The sequence below is a fragment of the Momordica charantia genome, assembly GCF_013281855.1.
Source record: "Momordica charantia cultivar OHB3-1 chromosome 11 unlocalized genomic scaffold, Mcharantia_2.0 BLBB01000011.1, whole genome shotgun sequence".
Lineage (NCBI taxonomy): Eukaryota > Viridiplantae > Streptophyta > Magnoliopsida > Cucurbitales > Cucurbitaceae > Momordica > Momordica charantia.
In genome coordinates this window covers 5,201,774-5,225,528 of record NW_028275159.1, presented here as the reverse complement: position 1 = coordinate 5,225,528, position 23,755 = coordinate 5,201,774, and the positions used below count along the sequence as shown (strand labels likewise).

The window sequence follows — 23,755 nt, the reverse complement described above, 5'->3', positions numbered from 1 at the left end:
AATTTTATTATAATGTGACAAAACTAATAATTAATTGATACATTTTTTTGGGCCGACTTTTAACTAACGATAATGCTATCTTTTTTAATAGTAAATATCTTGTTAATACATACATTATTAAAAATTTTGCTGCCTAATGTGGTGTTGTAAGCATCTTCCTCCTTTCTGTATGAATAAGTTGGTACTAATGAATCTATAATTTTTCTAAAAAAAGAAAAATATATATTCAATTTCCATGCCTAAGTATCTCCAGTTCCCCCGACAAAATGTAATTAAAAAATACAATCTCAAATTATGTAGATGGATCCTAACAACTAAGGGCTAAAAAATTCAACCAGATTTTTGGAATAATTTCCTTCACGGTTCAGTTAAATTAGAATTTGAAATTACACTAGCTAAGATTTATTCTTTCAATCGTAAATTTAATGATAATAAACATTACTTTTATTTCCTTTTTAATACAATAAATATAAAAAGACGGAGATTTTTGAATTGTCAACCTCAAAGAAATGAGTAAAGCTCTGGAAAGGAATAAATAATGCCTACACAAACATGACTCAATAGCCAAGACTTTTAAGAAAGATTTAACAAACATAGTCCAAAGGGCATAATGACGATCTACCTTAAGAATGAATAATTTCCATGAATTTTTTGGCACTAAATGTTATAGGGTCAGACACTTGTTCTGTGAAATTAGTTGAGGTGCGTACAAGCTGGCTCGGACACTTTATACGAATATAAAAAATGTCAATACAAATATAATTCAACGATTAGGACGTTTTATATCCTTTCTAGAAGTTAGAGGTTTAATCTTTTCCATACTTTTTAGAATTCACATGATAGAATACCCATTTACAAATACAATGGGTATGGTAGCCGCCTTTAAACCAAAAAGTTATAATGTAATGAAACTAAAAAAAGTGAATAAATAATGATTGGTTTTGAATTTGATTCCATTTTTGGATTCTGTCTTGAAAATTTCAATTAGTAATAGAAAAAGCTCCAGCATTCCTCTATTTTAAATGTACACTTCCAGGTACACACCACCATGCCTTGCTGTATGATGATTATATCTCAAAACACAAATTAATCACTATCTCATCATATAGACATATACATATACATATATATATATAGTAAAATAAAGAGAACATATCAATTTACATCATAACTTTATCAAGGTATATATATCAAATTTTACTCATCTTAAATTTAAATAAAATATTACAATATTCACCTCAAACTTTAAAAATTATTGTTACAGCTTTTACTTTTTAATAGATTTTTACTTGAAGTGTCAATGAAAAAAAACTGTTCTACGTGCGTCTAATAAATTAAATTATAAAACGTATATACGTGTTACGAAATTGAAAGGATCGGATTCAAACAAAACCGACTATAAAGCTGATTTTTTCTATGTTGAAATTTGTGTATTAATCTAATTTCATTTTGAAATTTTTCACTCTTTTTTCTTTGTTTTTTTACCAAATGCAATTGAATGTCTGGTTGATATGGTGACAAAATAAGGATGAGTAGCTAAAGATGATGATGGAGAGGCATGCAATAGCAGAACCCGTCTTCAACGTTGAACCACACATATACGCACATAATTGGCTAAATTTTCAAAAAGTACGGACCTAAAAGGAAAACAGTCAATAATTTGGAGCAGAGGGCTCCACTTCGTATTACTCGGATGGTGATGCCTTTGAAAAATCCCCCACTGCAACTCTCCCACTCTTACTTTCACTAAACATCATTCATGTTGAGGGTAAAATTATCATACACAGAGAGCAACGTGTGTCAAGTTGTCTGGATCAAATCGGTATGGGATTGGATTATTCGATTCGAGTTGGTCCGCTCGAACCGATGAAAAAAATTGTCTATAAATAAGATGAGAGGTCTAATTTAAGAACAAAAAAAATATATTGGACTTAGCGTCACATCCATGTAAAAAAAATTTGTATGTGCACGTGTTTATCCCAGCCAAGATCTACACCCTCCTCCCTTTTAACAATACTTCACATGTATCTCACACATCAATATGTTTAAACCTCTAATTGTTTATAATATAATATTAATCACTTTAATTAAAGATTGTGGTCTACAAAGCCTCCTCATATTTGAATTTCAATGTATAAAAAGTTATTTGTTTTGATAAGTAGAACATGCTGGCCCACATTACTTACCTTACTTAAAATTAAAGGTTGGATCACCACCACCCCATGATAGTTAAACTGAAAAAATAAAAAAGGGTAAATTATGTTATGTTGTTACATTTGATTCAATCAAAATAAACTGAATTTTGGATATAAATTTATTTTATTAAATCTATAGCATTTTCTTCTTTGAGGGGTAAGGGATTTTATCTTTAATGTTACTAGCTAGTACTGATAGGGAAATTAGCAAACACATCAATCTCAATAAAATATATTATTATAATTTCGATACCTTCATCTCAATCAACATATTCAAATGTTGAAAGGAAAAAACATACATAATTTACGGTTAAAATATATTATAGAAGGCCGTTCACTATACATTCTAAAAATAGATTAGAAACAGAAATTTTGGAAATTATTTTCTAATTCTACCCAAATTTTATTTTATTTTTTAAATCTAAAAGTTGGGGGCAAATTATTTAATTTAATCATCTCTCGAGTTGTGTATTGTATATATATCATATATGTATGCGTATAAAGAAGGGTATGGGGAATATAATTTAATTTAAGTGGGCCCACACACAGTTGGCTAGGTCGTCTTTTTTTTAACTTTTTTTCAAGGAGTTGGCTATAGGTCCTAAATATATAATTTATATAATCCTCATTTTATACCTACTTGAATAAAAGTAAAATTAAAGTCCAAAAAATATCATTAATCATGGAAAATACTCGACTTCTAACCAATAAAGATCTATATGTCTCGACCACCATTGAAAATTTGACAGCTTATTATTTAAAAGAAAATATATCTATTTTTGTATTTCTCTCCCTTAGATGTTGTCAAACATTTAATAGTGGTCAAGATCTAGACAAGTATATTTACCTTTAATTATACTCTTTTTATCTTCCCCAAAGAAAAAAAATTATACTCTTTTTATGCTCCTTGTGTAGGGGAAGAGAAACAAGGAGGGAGGGGTAATTGGGACAAAATTAGTACTTATGAAATTAATTACAAGATATTAATTTAACCATTTTTCTTTATTTAACAAAATATATGAGATTGATAAAATGATCTCTACGTTTCTACAATGGTACAATATATCGAGATTATCTACACTTTGAAACATAAGCTTTTTCATGACTTTACTTTTGGTTTTACCCAAAAAATTTGTACCAATGAAGATAATCGTCTATCATTTTTTCTTTATATTCGTGAGTGTTCGGACCAATTTACATGCACCTCGACTAATTTGACCATGGGACTTGAACTCATTTTCTCTAAATTCTTTGAATTTTCTTATCCATTTGGACCAATATGATCCCAGTACATATGACGGTTAAGAGTCTATTCCTGCTGACAATCCTTAGTTGATGGAAATTTTTTGCCCTATATTAATATGAAATTTTTTACTACTCTCGTTCTTATTCTTTAAATAATATTTTGTTTATTGTCGATCGTATCCACAACTTCTAAAAATAATATAAATGAATGATAGTGTCTAAATATTAATGAAAGAGAATAAACACTAAATTAATTTTTGCCAAAATAGTCAAGACAATATGAACTCTAAACCACGTTGGGGCAAAGGGCCATCACCAACTTGCTTTAGTTTAGAATTCCAATCTACCACATTTTAGGAAAGAAAATTTACGACAGTTAACAAATTTAATATTGAAGGATGATCCATATGAAATTTATTAAAACATCATACATCATAAAGTTTGACCCTTTTCAACGTTGGATAGAGAAAGATAGATAAAGGGGAATAAAAATTTCAAGTTGATTAATTAAAAATATATATATATAGTAGACGCGTACTCTACACATTATATTATATCCTAATTGTCAATTGTTTATACGCATATGTCATCAAGATTCTCCAATATTAGATTAAATTAATACCTCAATCTTGGCCCTTCTTCCACATCGTAACCCACACCCAAATAATTTATATTTAAAATATGTTTTATCTCTACTATTCATATAAAGTATGGTCCGATTATATTTAGTGTGACGACGCCATATATAAATTACTCAGGGTTAGGGACCTAGGGTAGTTATGTGATTTTATTATTTTTTTTTTTTAAGGAATGAGTTAGTTAATAACATCGACCGTAATTAATGAATTGACATGTGTATAAATATTTAATATTTTAGTAAGGGGAGTTGAGCGGTGATTTTTTATTTGTTTTTTATTATTATTATTTTAATTTGTTGGGGTGTGCGAGAAACGTCCAAATTTAGGATTTCAGAGCGACGGAGGATAGAGATGGCGAAGGAAAATGGTGATCTGACTTGAGATATAGGCACTAGGCAGACAAAAACAAGGAAGCTTTCTAGAAATGGATATATAAAAAATAATATATTAATAATAAATTTTATTTTCAGGTGCAGGCCTAACCCTTTTTGGGGGCCCATTATAGGCCCAACAAAACATTATCACTGAAGACTGAAGAGTCAGAAACTCATATCTTCAGTGTCTCTTGTCGACAACCCACCCTCCCTCAGACTAACGCGGCTATGCCTTTCCCTCACGTTAGTAACTTCTCATTATTGCCCATCACAATTTTTTCTTCTTTTTAAATACAATTCTAGACCTATATATTTTTCCAATTTAAATAGTTTCGTGTTTTTTTTTGTTACTCTTTGTTTTTCAAGGTTGATTAAAAAAAAATTGTGTTAGGGATAGTGTTAATCGAGATGCATGCGGTGTAGCATCCAAAGGTCACGTGACTAAAATGAATTACACCCAAAGTCGATAGAGATGTCTTGGGACGAGATACAGACCGCCCACAAGGAAAGTCTGATCACGTACCTAAAGAGCAGAGTAGAAGGATCGGACAAGAACTAGCAATGAGACTGAGAATGACATTACCTTAATCTTTCCCCCACCAATGGAAAAACCGACAGACCAACGCGTTCTAGACGATGGGATGTGCATATGAACCTAAAACAACTTCATCCTCACTCAATGAGACTACTATTTCCTCTTACATCTTATAATCAACGATGTAAAAATGGTATACTACATCATTGCAAGCGAAATCAATATAGTTGTTGGGAAAACATTATATACTCACTACTCTATACAGTTTTTTTAGTGATAATATACTCTATCTTAATACTATGATACATTTTCATCGTCAAAATAATTAACAATAAAGTTACACTACCCTTTTCAAAGTAGAATTATCTTGTCAACTTTATCATTTTACTAACTAGTACTTAGGTATAAGGATAACATTTGTCTATATATTGTATATTTATAGATATATTTTACATTAGTTATTAATGGGTGAAAAAAGTTACATTTAATTTTTTAAACCCATCAATGACACGGTATAAGGAAATCAGTAAAAGTGTTTTTTTAAGAGTAAATATGCATAAAGCCTGATTAGTGAAATAGTGGGGATGAGATTAAGAACACCCTAAATCATGACATTCAAGAATTTTAAACGGACCCAGAATGAGAAATGTAGCCCAACACGGTTTGGATCATCGATATGAAACTAGTCCTGTGTTCTTTACCTATTATTCTTGATGATTGGGCTTTTCGGCCTCAGAATTCCTCAGTTGCCGCTCAATCGTCATCTGGGAGTGGGTTTTCCGATTGAAATTCCCAATTTTTGAAACTCAAGGTGTAGAGTTCAGGCAAACACGGAGAGAGGTCAGGCCAGGCCACAGTCTAATTCTCTCGCTCTCTCCGTTTGATAAAGAGCTCATGTTGAAATCTTCCAATTCTTCTAGAAAGGTATCCAGTTTCCTGGGTTGCTTTCCTTTCTCTATCTTCCCTCTTGAAACTTGATGATGTTAAAGCTCCATTGAGAGTTGTTGTTTACTCCACGTACTTAGCAACGGTATTTTTCTCTTTGTTGTTTGAATTAATTTGCCGTTTTCTGTTTTGTTAGAAGCAGCAAGTGAAGCCAGAAAAAGAATGGCTCTCGGTGAGTTTCAGACCCGAGAACTTCATACCGGGCCTCGTCATTGGTTTCATTTTTGGGTTGTTTTTGGATTTGTCAAAACCCAGTAAAGGCAATGCTAAGAGGGGTTATTTCCTGCCATCGAAGTACCAACAGCTAACTCCAGCCTCAAACGACGGTGATCAGGAGCTCAAATTGGTTCGTCTTTAGTGTTCTAGTTATTGTTGATTTTGCAATCTGTTTTAACTTTTTTATGTAGACTTTATCTGGAGTTATGTTGAGTTGGAAATGATTTATCTTCATGTTTGTGATGGATTATGATCACTAAATAAATGAAAGGGACGAATAAAACAAGAATTTTGGAATATAGCCTCAACTGTGGACAATTAAAGCGCATACAAAGTTCAAAAGGCTTTTAACTTTTGTAGGACTCCAACAAAGTGAACAAGGTTTTGGGTGAATATTGATACTCTTTCTCTAATAAGTTTTACAATATAATCTATGGGGATGGAATTTTTTTCTGTTAAATGGCGTTGAAAAATGGTCTCTAATCTACTGCTCCAATTTTGAGGCTTGAGTTGCTAGATAGAAGAGTTTATGGTCACATTTGAGGTAGGTTGCGTACTAATGTTGGGAAGAGATTAGCTTTTAAGTGAACTGATCTATTTATCACATTAAGCCGTATTCTAGATACAGTGCTTACACCATCTTTCCTATCCCGATTGAGTATCTATGGTCTGTCCAAACAGGATGTAAAGAGGGAATGAGTTAGTCGAGAATCGAAAGGGCCTACTGAAATATGATTCAGCCGTTGCACAAAGTAACCTTTGCTTTTGCAACACTTAATTATATGTATATCTCCAATATCTTAAAATATTGTTTTATTGCTCATGTTAGATTATTTTCCCCCTCAAGCATAGAAAGGAGTTGAGATACACTGATTGCCATGCCTGCTCCTTGAATCATTCAACTTGTATCATATTTCTATTCTTGCTGTCAGGAATCATCTGACAAGTTGATTTTTAATTGTAGGTCTTGGTTGTTAGGCAAGACCTGAAGATGGGTTCTGGAAAAATTGCATCTCAGTGTGCTCGTAAGATTTAAGATTCCGAATTTCATATTTGTTATAATGTGCATTTCATTCAAGTTTCTAGTTATCTTGTTTCATTTATCTCTTATTGTCTCTCCCTGCTGTCCATGCTAAATATTTTACATGTTTTTTTTTTTGTCAAATTGTGAAGATGCTGCCACTGGCTTGTATGCAGAACTAATGCAAAGGTACTCGTTATACTATACTACTTTTGAATACCTCCTTTGATCAGAGCATGCCCTCGCTTATTCCTCCATATCTCTCTCTGTTCTACATATCTAGTGCAGCCACCGAAACCTTTTGAGACAGTGGGAGCTATGTGGGCAGCCGAAAATAGTTGTAACATGCAAGAATCAACATGAAATGTAAGCAGGTGATTCCTTTTCAGATGATGCAACCTCTTAAATAATAAACATATGAAATCTTCTGGTTTCTGAAAGTTGATTATTATTGCTGAGAAGTGGGAGGAGGGGATGAGAGAATGGGGGAAGGATTGTTTATTTAAGTTACACTTTTGTTTAACTTATTTCTTTTCTCAAATCAGGAATAAACTGAAGGATGCAGCTGATAACATTGGCCTTCCTACTTTCGTCGTTGCTGATGCTGGACGCACACAGGTATAAACTTTGTTCAGTGCTCGGAAGAATTTACACGCATTTTAATTAATGCTAGAGAAATGGTGGGGTAAATAGGATCGATAATACTTCACGTGTTGAATTGTTTTGTGTTTATATTTCGGGACATCCGAGCGTTTTTTCACATGCCATACAGACATGCATCTGTATACTGCCCCGTGAAGGGTGATTCCCTTCCATCCTGTTTAGTTTAGCCAAACTCAATATATTGATATTTCAGATGCGCTTCGAAATGCCTATAAACAAACAGCTCAGGAATTGTGTTTGCATTCATTTCATTTCACAAAATACATTCACCTCTCTAGATCCCGATTTCTTGAAGTCGCTTCAATTATATGCAGGTTTCCGCTGGATCAAAAACTGTTCTTGCCATTGGACCTGGTAATGCTTCTTTACCAGATATATACACACACACACACATTCTTCTGTCTCGTGTGAATATACAACACATTATCCTTGTAGGATTCCGGTTGCAATAATATTCATGTTCTCCGTCTCTCTTTTAAGCAGGACCAAAGGCTTCGGTCGATGCGGTAACTGGGAAACTGCGGCTGCTCTGAACCCAGATATCGATAAATCCGCATCTTTCTCCAGCAGCATTCATCTTGTTGAATTCTCAAGAGAGGGGTTGGTGTGGTGCTGGACAAGTTGTAACTGCTGGAAGGATGAATATTATTATGTCTAGACATCGTTAGATTTATTTTGAATTGTTTCTTGGAGTTTGGAGATGTAGGAGTTGGCATTTGGGCTGACATGTTCAGGATGTAATATTTGAAGAATGTTTTAGTGACTAATTGACTGTTTGGCTGAACGGTTTTTTTAAAACAATTGTATGTGTCTGTGGATCGGTCGGATCTACTTCTTTTAAAGTTCAAGATTAAAACTCACATTTTTTTTATTTAAATATGTTTGGAAAAACATGTCCCAATATTAGTTTCGGTTGGATAAAGTCAAGTAGATTTTTTATATTAATTTTATCAAATTAATTATGCAGACATAGAAGTAAGATAACAATTTTGTTCAATTTTATATTATTAATTAAAACTAAAATAAACTTATTCAAATTTAATTGATTAGTTAAAAGTAAAATTATAGATTTACAAAATTACCCAAGGAAACTAATAATTTTTTAAAAATTTGCTCTTCCTCTCTTTCCCTTTCTTCTTCGGCCCAAACAAGAGTAGATGAGATCGTCAATCTCAAAAATTCCTCCGATCCTTTGTTCTTCAACCAAAAAAAAAAAGAATGTAATTTTGAAAATCAGCAAAATAAATGTGGTAGCATGCAATTAAGGCAAGGTTTTAAATGTCGATGTCGATGTCTCAATTTCATGAAAATATCGATAAAATGTTAATGTAGATGAATATTTCTGTAAAAGTTAGAAAAATTAAAAAATCGTAAAAAAATATTTAACAAAGTAAACATTTTCATATTTCTAAATTAGTTAAAAATAATTAATATTAATATTATATATAAATAGTTACATTTTGTTGATATTTTTCATATTTTATCGATTTTCTTGTACTATGATGTAAATGTCGATTTACTCCTCATGTCGATGTCGAATTCATGGAAGCATGGAAATATCGATGGAAATGTCGACGCGTCGATGAATATTTAGAACCATGGATTAAGGAGATGTTTTCTATATGACTTAAATTGAGAAATTCTTAAGAAATTTAAGAGTTTTAGGGCAAGAATGAGGATGGAAAAGTTGTACCCGCCCTTGCCTCATAATACTCCAAGATTTATTTCATAATTAATTCAACAATGAATTAATTACATATGTTTGTTTTTAGTACAACAATTCATAAAACTTAAACTCATGATCTTTTAGTTAGGGATATAATACATTAATTGGTTGAGTTATAATCAGAGTTGGTAAATTAATTATAGGTGTTAATCAATGGAAAAAAAAAATTAATTTAACATTTGGTATGTTTTCATTTAGAGAGGGGGAGGAGGCGTCACTGCTTCGTTGTTGGTAATCTTTCGATACTTACTTTAGTAAAAAATAAAATAATTTAAAGTTGTGATGTATGTATATGTATGCAAAATGAGGCTATTAAATTTCCACCAACGTTTTCACATTTCTCAATTGTACAAGAATTGATAAAATAACAAAATATTACTATTATAGACCTAATAATAATCAACATTTTTATGAAATAATGTTTGAATTAACATAAAATTTAACATTTTATAAAAATAGCATAATGTAAATTAAATTTAAATTCAAATATAAGGTAAGAAACGTCTTAAAAAAAACAAATTTATATCATATTTTTTAAAAAAGAATCGTGACATTTTAAAAAATATATATTAAATATGCTATATGGTATAATTTCTCTCCTCCTTTATGTAATATCTACCAAAATCTCTGACATTTCATCGATATTTATATTTATTTTTCATAAAATTGATACTCAGACGGTCGAACCTCAAGATTTAAACCCTTGGTGCGGACAAAGGAAAAAAGGCAGAGCTGCCAAAACCCTTCTTCTTCGCGACTTATTTGGCGGTTCCTGAAAAACCCTAACTCTCAACTTCTTTTGCTATTCATTTCAAATGGCTTCGCGCTGTCGATCTTTCGCAAGACCAACGATTTCTCTCATTAAATCCACCATCACCAAACCCTCTATTAATCCCAAACCCGCCCCTTCCTTAACTGGCCGTTCTTCGCCCACAATTTCCAGGCAAGCGAGATCATCGAACCCTTTTCTTCCCCATTACTTTAATTTTCTCTTCTTCTTGCGGCTTTTGTTGACGTACATTTATAAGATTGCTAAATAAGATCTTTGATCCTTCAGGTTGGTTCCTCGGTTGGGTTCCGTTCAATCTCTGCTTCCCCTGCACTCGGCAGTTTCTTCGGCCCGGTTGACTTCCTGTCTTGGAGTCGATTCGGTGTCCTCCAGGTCGTTGTCTCAGGGTATGCTCTGCAGTGCGAACCCAGGAGTTTGATATCTCCATTCTTTATAATTTATTATCTGTAAGCAACTTTTTTACTCTTGTACATGAATGAATTTTCAATTGTTTGCTGTTCACCCTGTGAAAAAATGCTTATAATAATAGTTATGATTCTGCCCAAAAATAGTCCAATTCGAAGTTTGAATGTTTAATTTTAATTTTGTTCCATTAGTTTACGGTTTGAACTTTTTCAGAATCACATTTTCCCCCAAGTATTTGATCTTGATTCTTTTCTGCATCTTATTTGAAGCCTGCTGCTCGGCTGACTGTTTAACATATGCTTAGGTTTACATTTGGGTTTCACCATATTTCCTGGTTTTAAGTTATCGAAACCAAATAATGAAATCAACTAAATTTGTAATTAAGTTGACGTTTGACAGATGTCAATAGATACCTGTCACATTCTAAGAATTCTCATTTTCTGCTATTGTGCCAGTATTTGATTGTTATAGCGTTTGGATAGTTTTCACTGAATGCACCCTTCATTGAACCCTTGGTTTTGCACATAGTACAAACTTCTGTGAATTGCCAATCTGCCCGTAAAAGTGCTAGCTTGTACAGAGGCCAGATTTCGTGTACGCCGCGTTAAGTGAGACAGTGATATTTGTTAAAACTATCAAGACGAGTTATGCAAATTCACAATTCTTCTACTTTTGAAAAAATATACAATAACTCACATCAAGACTGTTGGAAGTGTTGTGAGTTCTTGCAAACTAGAATTGAAGTTAGTTATACATACTGGTCCTGTGATATTAATATATGGTTTAAATTTGTTTGGGGGATTTTACCATTTATGTTTAATAATCTTTCTACGAGTTCCTTGGCAACCAAATATTCTAGGATTAGGCAGTTGTCCTGTGATCGAGGTGCTCATGGATATCAATATTAGAAAATGTTTTAAAGTAGTTGTCTATATGTTTGTGCTTTTTTGCTGTTGCATTGTTCTGAGGTTTTTCTTCAGTCCTAATCCAAATTATGCATAGTAGGTTTAGCATCATGGTGATTGATCACTATAACAGAGAGATAGGTTGCTAAAACTATATTCTTTTGGGTAAGAAACGGAGGTTGCTAAAACTGTCGACATATTTTGTCATATGTATGGCCTCCCATATTAGATACTTCTACTTTATCTGACGTCCGTTGTATGTATGACCTCCCATATTAGATTGGAAACTATAGGTGTCATATGCATGACCTCCCATTTTAGATACTCCTACTTTATCTGACGTCCATTCGTGACTCTCAATCAACATTTTATAGAGAGTAGCTTTTCTTTGAAGTAGCCCATCCAGTATAAGTTTATGATAATGTAATTCTGATTTTTCACTTTGTTTCAGAATTGGGTCTCTGTGTGCCGCGATAAGAGATGGAATTTAAGAGAATGCTCTGATCGAAGTGGTGGGGTCCATAAAGGATGGCGGATCAAATATTGTGTTCATCATATTTGGAGGTGCCCCAGTCTCTATTTTGTTGTTCAGGTTGAGGTTATACTGAGACAACTTCAGTCCCGAATGTGTATTTCCCATCAATTACTCATTTTTACCATGACTTTTATTATTTCTGTACTTCAACACAATGTGACCCCTTAGTGAATAAGACTCATTGCTATCGTTTTCAATCCTCTCTTTGATTTACTGAAGGAAACTTAGAAATTCATGAACATTTTGGTATTTTCAAGCCTCTAGGATCAACGTGCTGCTAGTCTAGGGTCCTTGTACGTTCATACGTACCTAAAAAACAAATGTAAAGAATGTGTAGTGCGCACGTAGGTATGTATTAGAGGCATCTTTAATTGATTGTGCGAATATTACCTTAATCTATATGATAAAGTAAATAAATACATGGAGGTATCTTTAGCACGTGAGGGTGTGAGTGGGAAGACGAGACGGTGTCGTCCAAGTGTCCCCCATTTCTGAGAAACTTGTTTGACCATGTCGCTGCCATGTCCGCATGATACCAATTCAGTCATGTGGGCTTCAATCTCTCTCCCCTTATTGGATTTTGTCCTCTGCATTGCATTGCTCGCAGTTGCGGGCGTCTTAAGTTTCCAACTCCTCAATTCTTTCTAATATTAGCAGAAGAGTGTATGAAAAGGCCTTTAGGAAGTTGGAATTTTACTTGGTTCTGAGATGGTAAATCTTGTTGGGCATGTGAGAAGGAAGTTTATGTTATGCGTTATATTTTTGGAAAGGAAACTGATAGGCACATCCAGAGGCAGGCGATTGTCAGAAGAAAGAGTGGGGGGGAGGGGACACAGCTTGCTTGTTTACAGACAATGCTACATACGCAGAAGCATGCACTGCACTGCACTGCACTGTATTATTCATTGGATGGCTAACATTTTTATTTAATTTCAAAATCTTGTGATTCCCGCGGGGCTTGCTTAATTTTGCTCTTTGCTCTCTTTTTAATGTCTGGATTTCAGGATGCAGCTTTTCTCCCTCCTGCTTTATACAGCTCGTTTCAGTACTAATCGTATTCATTATACCATGTTAATGCTCTCCCACTTTCTCTCTTTTTCATTTATTGTTTTTTGGGTGCTTAATGATGAATGATGAGGATTTTCCGATCCACAAGCTCGTTTAATTTCAAGCTTTGAGTTTATCTAATCAAATATTGTTATGCATCTTAATCTGTAGTTGAGCTGATTTGTTTTAAAATAATCAATATACTAATTATTATATATTTTTTTTAAAAAAAGGTATTCTTTGCAGGCTTATCAGCGTCGTCCTAGAGGGGCATGTGATGCGACTGTGAGCAACCAAAAGATTAATCCTGAGGGTTTGGACTTGGTGCTGTATTTTGTTGATAAAAAGTGAATCTGAAATCAGTAATCAATTATTACCAATTATCACATGATTGACACAATTCATTTTTAAACCAATATTCTCTTTGCTGGCATGGCAACACTAATTAATTACCTTACAAACATCATCACCCCTAAACACTTTTAACTCTAACTCCTCTTTTTTTTTTTTTTTTTGTTACTTCTTTCGCTAATTTTATTTTTTGTAATTTTCAAAAGTTAAAAAGTACAGTGTATATTGTACAATGGCAGAAGTAGCTGAGATTTCTCTCAACATTCCCTGCGTTGCCTTGTGGAACCGCCATTGGATCAGCCGGGTTTTACTGCTATCCATGATTCTGAAATTTTTCGTCCTTTTCTTTTCTTTTTTCTTAAAACCCACAGCCGTAGTAGTAAAATTTGCAGTTATCTATCTGTACTTTTGCCAACTTCGAGACATTACCTTTTCTTTTCCCTCTTCCACTTTTCTTTTCAATTCCCTATTTCCCTTCACATTTCACACCATTCTATAACCCACTTCTCACCTCTCTTCAATTTTCATTTTCTTTGCAATTCTGCATTATTTTAACATTAAACCATTCACATTACTTGTTCAATCATAAGGCAAGATGAACAGAAATATGGAAGAGTGAATTTCAGGGCAAGCCAAGCCAACTTTAGGCTCAAAGAAAAAGAAAGAGACAACTTTAGAAAAAGTAATTATGGGTGTGCTATGCTAAGTTCAAAATTTAAGTTAGAACTCGAAATTAATAACTCTAAAAATTAACCCAAGTACCTCTAAATCAGATTTTCAAATAATTAGCCACTAATTCAAAAACATTTTTGACTTTTTTTTTTTTTTTTTTGGCTCTATTTGTGGGAAAGTTGAACGAAACTGGGCGAGGGTTGATTGATGGAGGAAGCTATTCGAAGGCGGGGGCTATGTGTTGGTGGATCAAATAATCGTCGTCGTTGGATACATCGAACGCCATATTCTCGTGATGAAGATACTGTTGCGGTTGCGGCTGCGGTTGCGCCCTCATCATCTCCTTCTGCCGCCGGAGTTCCAGAACCTTCCGGTGCGAGTTTGAGTGCTTGGTCAGCACGAAGGTGGGGCTCGACGCCGGCCGGTATTCCGGGACGAGGCGGCCGGACTTGTACCGGACCCCGCAAGCGTTGCACAGCGTCTTGGGCCCCATTGGCCCCGTCCGCCACTGCGGCGTTTTGTCGGTCGCGCAATGGAGGCACTTACGCCCCTCCCCATTCCCCGACGACGTGTCGTCCGGGGCTTCTTTCTTCTTCGCCGCGGATTTCACGGTTTTCTTGCCCGTGTTGGGATGTGCCGTGACGAGAACGTCGGTTTCCGACGAGGAATTTGTCGGGGAGAGCACGGATAATCGGGAATTCCATATGCAAGGCGCCGCCCGAGAGCGCTTGCTACGTGCAGCTTTGGCCGGGACCGACATTTCGGGGCGGAAAGAGGAGTTGTTTCGGGTCATCATTCCGGGTTGGAATTCTCGGGTTTTGGAGCCTTCATCGTCAGCCCGGGAATTCATGCCCGTTATCAGACTCAGCTTCTCCAAGTCATCGGTGGAGAAGGACTCTTCCACGAAATTGGAAAGCCATTCGAGCTCGGCTATGTCGTCGTACTGAGAGAACCAACACCAACACAAAACGGAGAGAATGAAATCAGTTTTGTTCTACAAACGAAAAAAGGAAAAAAAGAGAAGCGGAGAGGGGAATTACCGGGACGCAGAGGTCGCTGGAGAAATTGGCGTCGGCGAAAGAATGGTAAGGCAAATTGGGTTGGAAATTGGCGTTGAAGGAGGAAGAATTGGCGGAATCGAGTAAGGTGAGAGTGGAAGAATCGGTGGAGCTTGGGGTGGTGTGGTTGTCGGTGAAGAAAACGTCGTCGTCATTGGAGAAGTCGAGGAGGTCTTCGACGATGAAATGGTCGGCGGCAGCGGCAGTCTTATTATTATTGGCGTTATTGTTGGTGTTATTGTTATCGGAGGGCTGGCGCTTTTCCGTCGCGAATTGTGAGCAAAAGCCGGGCTGGAAATATTCGGGACCTTCCATATCTACACTTTGGGGGAGAAGCCAAAAATCAAGGGTCTGAGAATTGGAAAACAACTTAGCAAAGCAGCGATCCAGAAGGAGAAAAAAAGTGAAGGTGAGAAAAATAGAGTGTGGCCAAGAGTGAAGTGTGAGGAGTTATGGCTATGTAAGATGAGAGAGATTCAGAGAGAGAGAGAGAGAGAGAGAAATTTTTTTTTCTTTTCTCTCTCTTTTCTTTTCTTTTTCTTTTTTTTTTTTTTTTTAATTTGGGTCTAAAGAGGACATGAAGACAGCATTTTGATAGAGATAAATAAAAGTACGGTAATGGGAAAAAAAAGTGGGAACTAAAATGGCTTTAATTGTTACGGTTAAAATGAAAACAATGGAAGCAGTGGAGTTCTCAAAATTCCCGTCAGTTTGACTTTTGATTATAGAGTGAGGTGTAAGAAGAAACGGCACGTGCCGACGATGCTTAAGGTAATGATCAATACAGCTGTACGAGTAGGAGGACGAATTTTTTGAGTATGCGTTACAGTTGCGTTTTGCATATATACCCCCGCCAATACGGCTTCGTTTTGGTGTTTCCTAATTACTAAATAACCTAAAATTAGCCCAAAATAACAGAGAAAGGGTGAAATAATAATGGTGTGTTGTTTTTGCATGCATGCGAAGGAGTTCAACCCTCCTTAGGAAGCGATCTAGCCCGCTGTATTGTCGCCAAGACCGCGTGCATACTATTAGCCTTCCAAATTTAAAGCCACATTTATCTCTTTTTTTTTTCCTTATTTCCTTAAGAAAGTAATAAACATCCCGCGTACAGGCGAATGTGAAAAGATAGAGTTTACGATGATGACTGGACGGTGGAGATTTTGCCAGTGCGGGTCGAAAATAATATTATATTAATTAAAGAAAAATAAAAGGAGAAGGTAGGGGACGGGGACCCCAATCAAGGGTACGTTAAATTACCTGAATGGAAGGTGATGTTTAAAATGTCGGCCATGTCACCACGTGGCAGATATCGAGCAGTGAAGGTGAGGTCGAGTGCAGTGGACTGGGTTATGATATCAATCCCTTGTTCGGGCAGTGGATAAGGCGAACGAATATCTAAAATAAGCTACTCTCCTAAGTCCTAATCCCATATCCATTACTCTTCCACTTATCACTCATTTTTTACCATTTCCAAACGAAGAGGATTGCGATTTTATTTGATTTGATTTGTTATGAATTTCAAGGGAAGGTGGAAGTGGAAAATTAAATAAGGAGTATGGGAGGTGCGTGGGTGTGGGTGTGGGGCCGGCGAGTGTCAGCAAAGCATGTGACTCAGTGCCTCGCTCGCCGGTGGTCAAATTTCAAATTCCGCTGCATAACTAAAACGGAGTTAAGAGTTGAGGGCGGGGCATGTGCACGTGAGTGATGGGGGAGGGGGAGGGGGCACGTGCATTAGAATATAAGAATTAAGATAAGCATTTGAGCCCCTCCTCTCCCGGGTAAGTCACATGGGGGGGTGAGGACGTCGGTTCTGCCTTTTGCTTTCTTGGTGGTTGCTTGTCTCCAAATCCATGTGGACTTTATTTAACCGCAACCCCTACTCCTACTCCAACACCACACCCGCACCCACTCGCTTCCCAATTTCAACCCCCCTTGCCTTTTTTAAATCACTATTTTTTATTTTCCCATCATTATATATTCTTCTTTTTAGCTCCCCATGTTCATTCTTTCTTCCCCCTCCCATCTCCCTTAGTAATCACCAATTTATGATCCCAATACCCATCTTAATCATACCCCTTCCTCATGCACTCCTTTCTAAATCACCCCTTCTACACATTCTAAATTAAATTATTATTATTACTTTTTTTTACTGTTGATTCAAAATGACACTAACTAAAACTAAAAATTAACGAGCGTAATTTAGTCTTCATTGCATGGATGAACATAATGCAAATGGTGGGCCGTCCAATGTCGTCGGCCCGGTTTTAGTAACAGGCCCAACACACGACCTTTGGAATATACGTGGGGCGCGTCAGCCAGGCCCACCCACGGCCCAATAATAACTTTGTTCTATTTAACTTCTCAAACTTGCGGTCCAGCCCAAGTTTGGGAAAATTAGTAATATTATCATTTTCTATATTCCATTTCCAGTTGATTTTCAGAAATCAGACATCGCCGTTTTCATTCTTCGTTTCGGAGAGAATCTGAAACTGTATACCTTCCGTCGGCGACATTCACAGAGCCGCATCTTCCGCGGGGATCGCACGCAGATCCATAAGTCTGATACTGTGATACGGGGAAGCGCCATGGTTGACAAGAAGCAGAAGCAGAAGCAGAAGCAGAACAACTTTAGACCGGGGGAATGGTTGAATCTAATGGTGTCAGAGCCATACTATCTCTCTCATTTTATAGCCTTCTTTTCCTACTTTGTAATTCGCAGTTCTGCAACTCGTATTCTGTCCTATAACATCACGCACCTTCTCCTTTGTCGGGTAATCATTCTCGCTCGTAGATTTTGGTTGAACTCTTTATTGCTCTTTTTTCTCCTTTTTTTTTTTTTTTTTGTGTATGGTGTCTTTGGTTCTTGGACGCATTAATTTTACATCTTGCGTTCTTGTTTCTTCACCCCTCAGGAGCTGCAAGCGATTCTCGTATTTCTTATTTTCTATATGTTCAAGGTATCTTCCACCTTCAACATTTACTTATATTTTGTACATGTTTCCCATATCATTGCCATTTATTTGTTTAATTTTTGTAAGGGTGGACAGAGTTGATTGAATCATTGTGTTTCAGAGCAGTTAGATTTACCGCCAACTCAAATTTAGTAAATCTGAAAATTAGTTCTCAAGAGATGCTTGAACACCTAATTGGTACTATCTATTGCACTCTCTTTTCTCGGCAGATGGTGAGACAAGAGACGCCGGAGGCCTTTATTGCCGATATGCTATTGTTTGTTAAGGTATTCACTTGCCTTCGTCGTGGATTAACAAGTTTTTTATGATGAAAATTGATTTGACATCTATGTCAAGCTAAATGTGGACCTTGTGTTACCGTACTGCACTTAGAGGATTGAGGTTCCTATAGTTTCATTCCCCTTATATTCGGTTGTAGCTGACCCTTCTTTTTATATCTTTCTTCAGTGATCCACTGACCTAGCTGCAATTTGTTCAGGTTTTTCTCGTTGCCCTCACTTCTATGATGGATTATCATCTTGCAATTTGGTACGTAATTGTATTTACAGGTAAGGTATTCTTTTTCGGTCTTAATCTATATAGTGCTCATAAATTTACTGACTGGCTAAGAACCAATCCTGATAGTTTGATCAATTGTGATGTAAGAGTTTGCTATTTCCTGTTCCTTCTACACAGGGATATACGTTTTTACTCAGCAACCTGTCTTCCAAGGGTCAGGTTTGAAATGAATTTTAAGTTTACCCTCCAATTTTTTTCACTTTCCTAGGATCTTACGAAAGTTTTATTCAATTAAATTAACTGCCTTGCAAATCTAGTAAATTATATGCTAACGCGACTTACAAAATATTGCCTTTTCTTTTCTTGTAAAATTTGCTTCTTTAGGTACCTGTAGTAAGTTAACTCCATTGCAGCTGGAAACCTTGCTGACTGAGGGGAACAAGTCAAGATTATGGCTGGTTCATTCTACAGTCTCTTTATCTATACTTCTGCTGCTATGAATTTTTGAGATAGTACACTTCTCTTCTAGCAATTATTCTCTAATGCAAACTAAACGCAGTGCTAGTAGGTGTTTTCAATTCAACTTGACAGAGCAGGTCGCAAAATTCCAAGGCAGGAAGCTTAATTTACTTTTAAAATAATTTTTAATTCATAGCTACAAAGCTTAAAAGGAGAGAGAGTACAGAACTGATATAGGAGAATTTATTAGTCAGACTACACAGTATGAATAATTTAAAGAAGGAACTTGAAATAGTACCAGCTTTTTGAATTTTATGAATGTATAATCTATACATATGAAGCCTGGTTTATTCGGAAATAGTTTAATGTTGTGATGAAGAAGATCAAGCGGTTGAGTGATTTAGTGTGTACAAAGATTCCTTAATTTTTCCCAGTGACAAAATAAACTTGAGTTCTTTTTTCTTCTCTCTTTGGAAGTTCAAGAGAAATGATTGACTTGGTTTCTCAGAGGTTAACCCTATTTCCAGACATAACAAATCCACCGCTGCAAATCCTCACTCCAAGTTTTAAGTTCTTAGCTATTATTATGTTGTTACAGAAAATCAAGTTCAAATGCATATGATCTGTATATCATTATATCATGTTTGAAAACTCTCATTCTCAATGATTTTCTCCAATGTTTGACGGATGGCATACTTAAATTGCTAGGTAGAGTTTCGTGTTTCCTTCTCAGCTGACTGCATACGTTCTAGTCGATGCTTGCCTGACCTATCAGTTACGTGAGTACTTTTTCTTTACTGTGTGGATGGATTCAGGGGGAGAGAAGAGTTTATATAGGTTGAAGTTGTGTTGCTTTGGGTATAGGGGAGAAAAGCTCTGACTTTCGATTATTAAAAAGAAAAAGAAAAAAAGGAGAAGAAAGAAAAAAAGAAAAAGTTGTGTTACTTCTGTATAGTTTCACCCGTTAGCACATCTCGTTTAGCTCCATGTTTTGGAACACTGATATTTTTTTTTCTAATGTAGTGATAAATTTTTCTATATTCATATCACCATACTTTTCGCTTGAAGTAGCTTAGACACGTATTTATGTGCCCAAAAGCAGATATTCAAACAAACACCTATCATTTGGAGTAGTTGATCTTGGGCTCTTTCCGAATGTTGCTGAGAAATTTGGAATATCACTTGGTGGTAATTGTCTTAGAATTTCATTTGAACTTAAATGTTTTATTTCAGTTTTGTAATGATTTCGCAATCAGAATGTCTTATACTCTGTTATAAACTTAATAGGAAGTATGAATCAACTTCCTTCCTACATCTTATTTGAGAATGCAGCCGAGGTTGCTCGCCTTCCAGATTTGGATTTTGAATTAAAAGCATACCCTCCAATAACTAAGGTATCTTTCTTCTTGTAATGGTTTTTAATATTTTTGGATGTCATGTATTATTTTAGTTGAGTTTGCATGGTATCACGTATTAGGGCAGCTTCCTGAAAAGTCTCTCTGTTAGTCCGCCTTTCTTTCTTCTTAAAGCGATATCCTCTATGGGGACAGTTCATAGTTCAAAGGATTTCAGGGGACTATGATTTAAAACGCACATGAACAAGTATTTTTCCTTATCATTGCATTTGACCATTAGGCATTAAATTGAGTTGTTATTAGCTTCTTTGCATGATCTGATGAGGCTATTTCTAATATCTTGGTTATTTTTTTGTTGCAGCGACTTCTTTGTAGACATTTTGACCTTGATCGCCGCCTCCTTGAGTATGTATATAAAAAGTAGAATTAGTTCATGCTTTATTCAAGCAGCTTTTCTTTTTTATTTCACGCTTCACGGGTTCTATGTAAGATATGAGTTGTATTACATGTAAAGAAAATGGAACTCGATCATGTATGGATTTCAATTATGTCTTATGCCAGAGTTGACTTACAAATTGCAAGCTCAATTGTAAACTGGTGATGAGATTGCAATCTCGAGTTTATAATTTCAGGCCACTTGAGCACGAGATTCCAGAAAAAATTGTTTACAGAGTTGAAACCTGAGCAATGCTAATATATGGGATTCCAAGTTGGAGAGTCAACTTCGTTATATCTTGGACCGGAAATTGCGTTAATAAGAGAGGAGGAAATATTCTGGGTAAGTGGAATCGTCCAAATTCATATATACTGCAAATTCAATGCTAGCCACTATTATTGACATTGTTGGGTTATCAATATCATATCTTTACCTAATCTGTCTACTCAGTAGCAAATTTTTAAGATTAAATTGATCAGCAATCCTCTAGTTGCTATCATATTTAATAATTTGTTTTTGACTTAGTATGGGGGGAAGTCATGGGGCATACTTGGGAGTTATGCTGTTGGTAAAGATGTGATGTTTACAAGCCTCTGGTTTCGTAAAGAATAACCTCAATTGTCGTGAATTTACACCATTCTTGAGAACAAATTACAGATCAATGATTTATAATACCATTTAAGATTTACTTATTTATACATACTTTTTCCCCGAACAGTTTGTAAAACAACTTGTAAACATTGTGTTCTTATTAAGATATATTTATTTAGTCAGTCTTCTAGTAACTAGGTGGGTTTCAATTTTTAGCTGGCCATCAGGTTAAGGGAAAGTGGTCATCATGATTGCTATGTATGTTGGTTCTTATTTTATTAAAAGTTGTTGATGCCACATAAAAAAATTGTCAATTTGCTAGTTTAAATTTGTGGTTAAGGCTTGAGAGTTGGATCTGCACAATGGAAGGTCAGGGTTGCTGGAAACAACCCAAATTTTGTCTTTTTTTTTTTTTTAAATTTATTTATATTTGGTATCAGAAATCATGTATGTGACTGTTGGTAATAGAAATCATGTCTGAATAATATTGGGAGTAGAGTTCCGGATCCAGATTTGAGGTGCAGGAGTGTTCTTATTTGTCGGTTGGAATTTGGTTTCTGAAATTAACTGGCAAGGCATGCGCGGCAGGAAAGTCCTTCTGGGTGCATGCTTGGATTTATCATTTTGTTAATTATATATCGTTTTTAATGATGAATCATAAACGTTGAATATTCTCCAATTTTGCAAGTCATTTTGAATTCTTTGGCTGCCCTAATCTTCCTGCTGACGTTCTCCAAAATTAACTTTGTCAGTTTTCATTTTAAATATGTAAAATGAATGAGAATAGACGACTATGGTATGAAGTCCTTTTTCTTTTTCTTTTCGTCAGTGCAGAAGTAGATTTTCTACCAAGGAAAATACTTGACTCCTTAATAGTAAGTGTACTCGCCACCCTTCAAAAATTGACAACTCGTAATTTTTTATTTTTTAAAAATATTTCTATCTTAATTGTCAAACATTTAACGGTGGTGAGGACAAGTTTTATCCTTATAGTTATTTTCCTTCCACAAGGAAAATGGAAGGAAAATACTTGGTTCCTTACTGGTAAGGACCGAATCTATATTATTATAATGAAAGGAAAATACTTAGTTCCTTAATGATAAGAACAGAATCTAAATTATTATTCATCCGATAGTTCATTTGAATGACATAACTCATTCAACAATGAAGAAACAAACTCCATTTACAGAGCAATTCTAGAACTAGATTAATGTCATGTTGTGAAAGGGAATCTGGGGAAGAGACGAGAAAAAGAACAATCATTTGAGAGAACCTAGGAGAAGCATAAAGGTGATAAGTGATAAAGAAAAGGAGGGAGACCGAGAGATAGACAGGGAACCAAAATGCTGAGGAAGCACGCATGGAAGAAGAGAGAAGAGAGCCAATTTTTGGTTGGGAATGGGAGTGTGGAGTGGGAGGGGCCCATCTGCCACCGCCGAGAAAAAATGGGGTGGCGGGGTGGCAAAGGGGCGGAGGCTAAGTAAAAGCAGTGCGAGGCCAAGTAAAAGCAGTAAAGTACAGTGTGGAGTTGTGGTTTGGCTATGTAGTTGTAGGGTAAAAGCAAAGCAAAGATAGCCTCTGGATTCGGCTCGGTTTGCCCTTTGGTTTTTTGCCCTTTTTTCCATCTCTTTTTAATCTTGCCTATTTTTACTTGTTTCGAGTAGTGTCTTTCAAGATTTGCCTTCTATATCTATAATATATGTAGCCTTTTTACTCACTCCAAGCCAACCCCAAAACCTACCAGATTTAAAAGATTAAGAAAGTCGAATTTTGATATATATTTTTATTTACGTTTTCATATGGTATTTCATTTTTTCTTGCTTGGTCTTGGAAACATTTTTTGAGCCACACGTTGGTCACACTGTTCATTTGGGAGCAAAGTGCATGCGTATCTTTTTATAGAAGCATAACTGTTTTTTTTTCTCTCTTTTTGATTTTACAACAGTTATGTATTTACCTTTTTTTTTATTTTATTTCATTTTTTATCTTGTTACTATTCACTTACAGTAATTATTTACAAATTATGTGTAGTGTACGTTCCTTTTTTAAGTTCTTTTTTTTCTTATTGATAATTTCAGAAAGAAAAGTTACGAAGTCATTTTTTTTTTTTTGGAAGGAAG

At 35.4% G+C, this 23,755-nt stretch overlaps 4 protein-coding genes across 10 annotated transcripts; 3 read left to right on the top strand and 1 right to left on the bottom strand.

Annotated features, from left to right (window-relative positions):
* Positions 1-5,696: 5,696 nt before the first annotated feature.
* LOC111024134 (Peptidyl-tRNA hydrolase II (PTH2) family protein) lies at positions 5,697-8,703 on the top strand. 4 transcript variants are annotated; one of them, XM_088119375.1, is made up of 8 exons: positions 5,697-5,911; positions 6,075-6,278; positions 7,113-7,173; positions 7,322-7,358; positions 7,458-7,535; positions 7,715-7,787; positions 8,147-8,186; positions 8,313-8,703. In XM_088119375.1, the coding sequence occupies exons 1-8, from the start codon at positions 5,882-5,884 to the stop codon at positions 8,363-8,365; spliced, it is 576 nt and encodes a 191-aa protein (XP_087975501.1). In that variant the 5' UTR covers positions 5,697-5,881; the 3' UTR covers positions 8,366-8,703. The 4 variants fall into 4 exon arrangements, 3 of the variants coding, with proteins under 3 accessions (XP_087975501.1, XP_022157462.1, XP_022157533.1); XM_022301770.2 differs by having other exon boundaries at positions 5,705-5,911; positions 6,069-6,278; XR_002603300.2 differs by having other exon boundaries at positions 5,707-5,911; positions 6,069-6,278; positions 7,458-7,543; positions 8,316-8,340.
* A 1,519-nt stretch (positions 8,704-10,222) lies between these two features.
* On the top strand, positions 10,223-12,390 carry LOC111024283 (protein NONRESPONDING TO OXYLIPINS 2, mitochondrial). Of its 2 annotated transcripts, none has more exons than XM_022302020.2 (3): positions 10,223-10,501; positions 10,616-10,734; positions 12,110-12,390. In XM_022302020.2, exons 1-3 carry the CDS (start codon positions 10,374-10,376, stop codon positions 12,133-12,135), a joined length of 273 nt encoding a protein of 90 aa, XP_022157712.1. In that variant the 5' UTR covers positions 10,223-10,373; the 3' UTR covers positions 12,136-12,390. The 2 variants fall into 2 exon arrangements, with proteins under 2 accessions (XP_022157712.1, XP_022157651.1); XM_022301959.2 differs by having other exon boundaries at positions 10,225-10,501; positions 10,616-10,794.
* Positions 12,391-13,483: 1,093 nt separating this feature from the next.
* LOC148208040 (GATA transcription factor 12-like) lies at positions 13,484-15,947 on the bottom strand. Its single transcript, XM_088120086.1, has 2 exons — positions 15,304-15,947; positions 13,484-15,206 (listed from the first exon to the last, which is right to left on the bottom strand). Exons 1-2 carry the CDS (start codon positions 15,634-15,636, stop codon positions 14,481-14,483), a joined length of 1,059 nt encoding a protein of 352 aa, XP_087976212.1. The 5' UTR covers positions 15,637-15,947; the 3' UTR covers positions 13,484-14,480.
* A 1,803-nt stretch (positions 15,948-17,750) lies between these two features.
* Positions 17,751-21,195, top strand: LOC111024410 (Thioredoxin superfamily protein). Of its 3 annotated transcripts, XM_088120205.1 has the most exons (11): positions 17,751-18,095; positions 18,237-18,281; positions 18,506-18,562; positions 18,775-18,844; positions 18,972-19,013; positions 19,179-19,252; positions 19,962-20,032; positions 20,356-20,441; positions 20,541-20,647; positions 20,731-20,855; positions 20,970-21,195. In XM_088120205.1, the coding sequence occupies exons 1-10, from the start codon at positions 17,910-17,912 to the stop codon at positions 20,833-20,835; spliced, it is 843 nt and encodes a 280-aa protein (XP_087976331.1). In that variant the 5' UTR covers positions 17,751-17,909; the 3' UTR covers positions 20,836-20,855; positions 20,970-21,195. The 3 variants fall into 3 exon arrangements, with proteins under 3 accessions (XP_087976331.1, XP_087976332.1, XP_087976333.1); XM_088120206.1 differs by lacking the exon at positions 20,731-20,855 and having other exon boundaries at positions 17,752-18,095; XM_088120207.1 differs by lacking the exon at positions 17,751-18,095 and having other exon boundaries at positions 18,242-18,281; positions 18,363-18,562.
* The last annotated feature ends 2,560 nt before the right edge of the window (positions 21,196-23,755 follow it).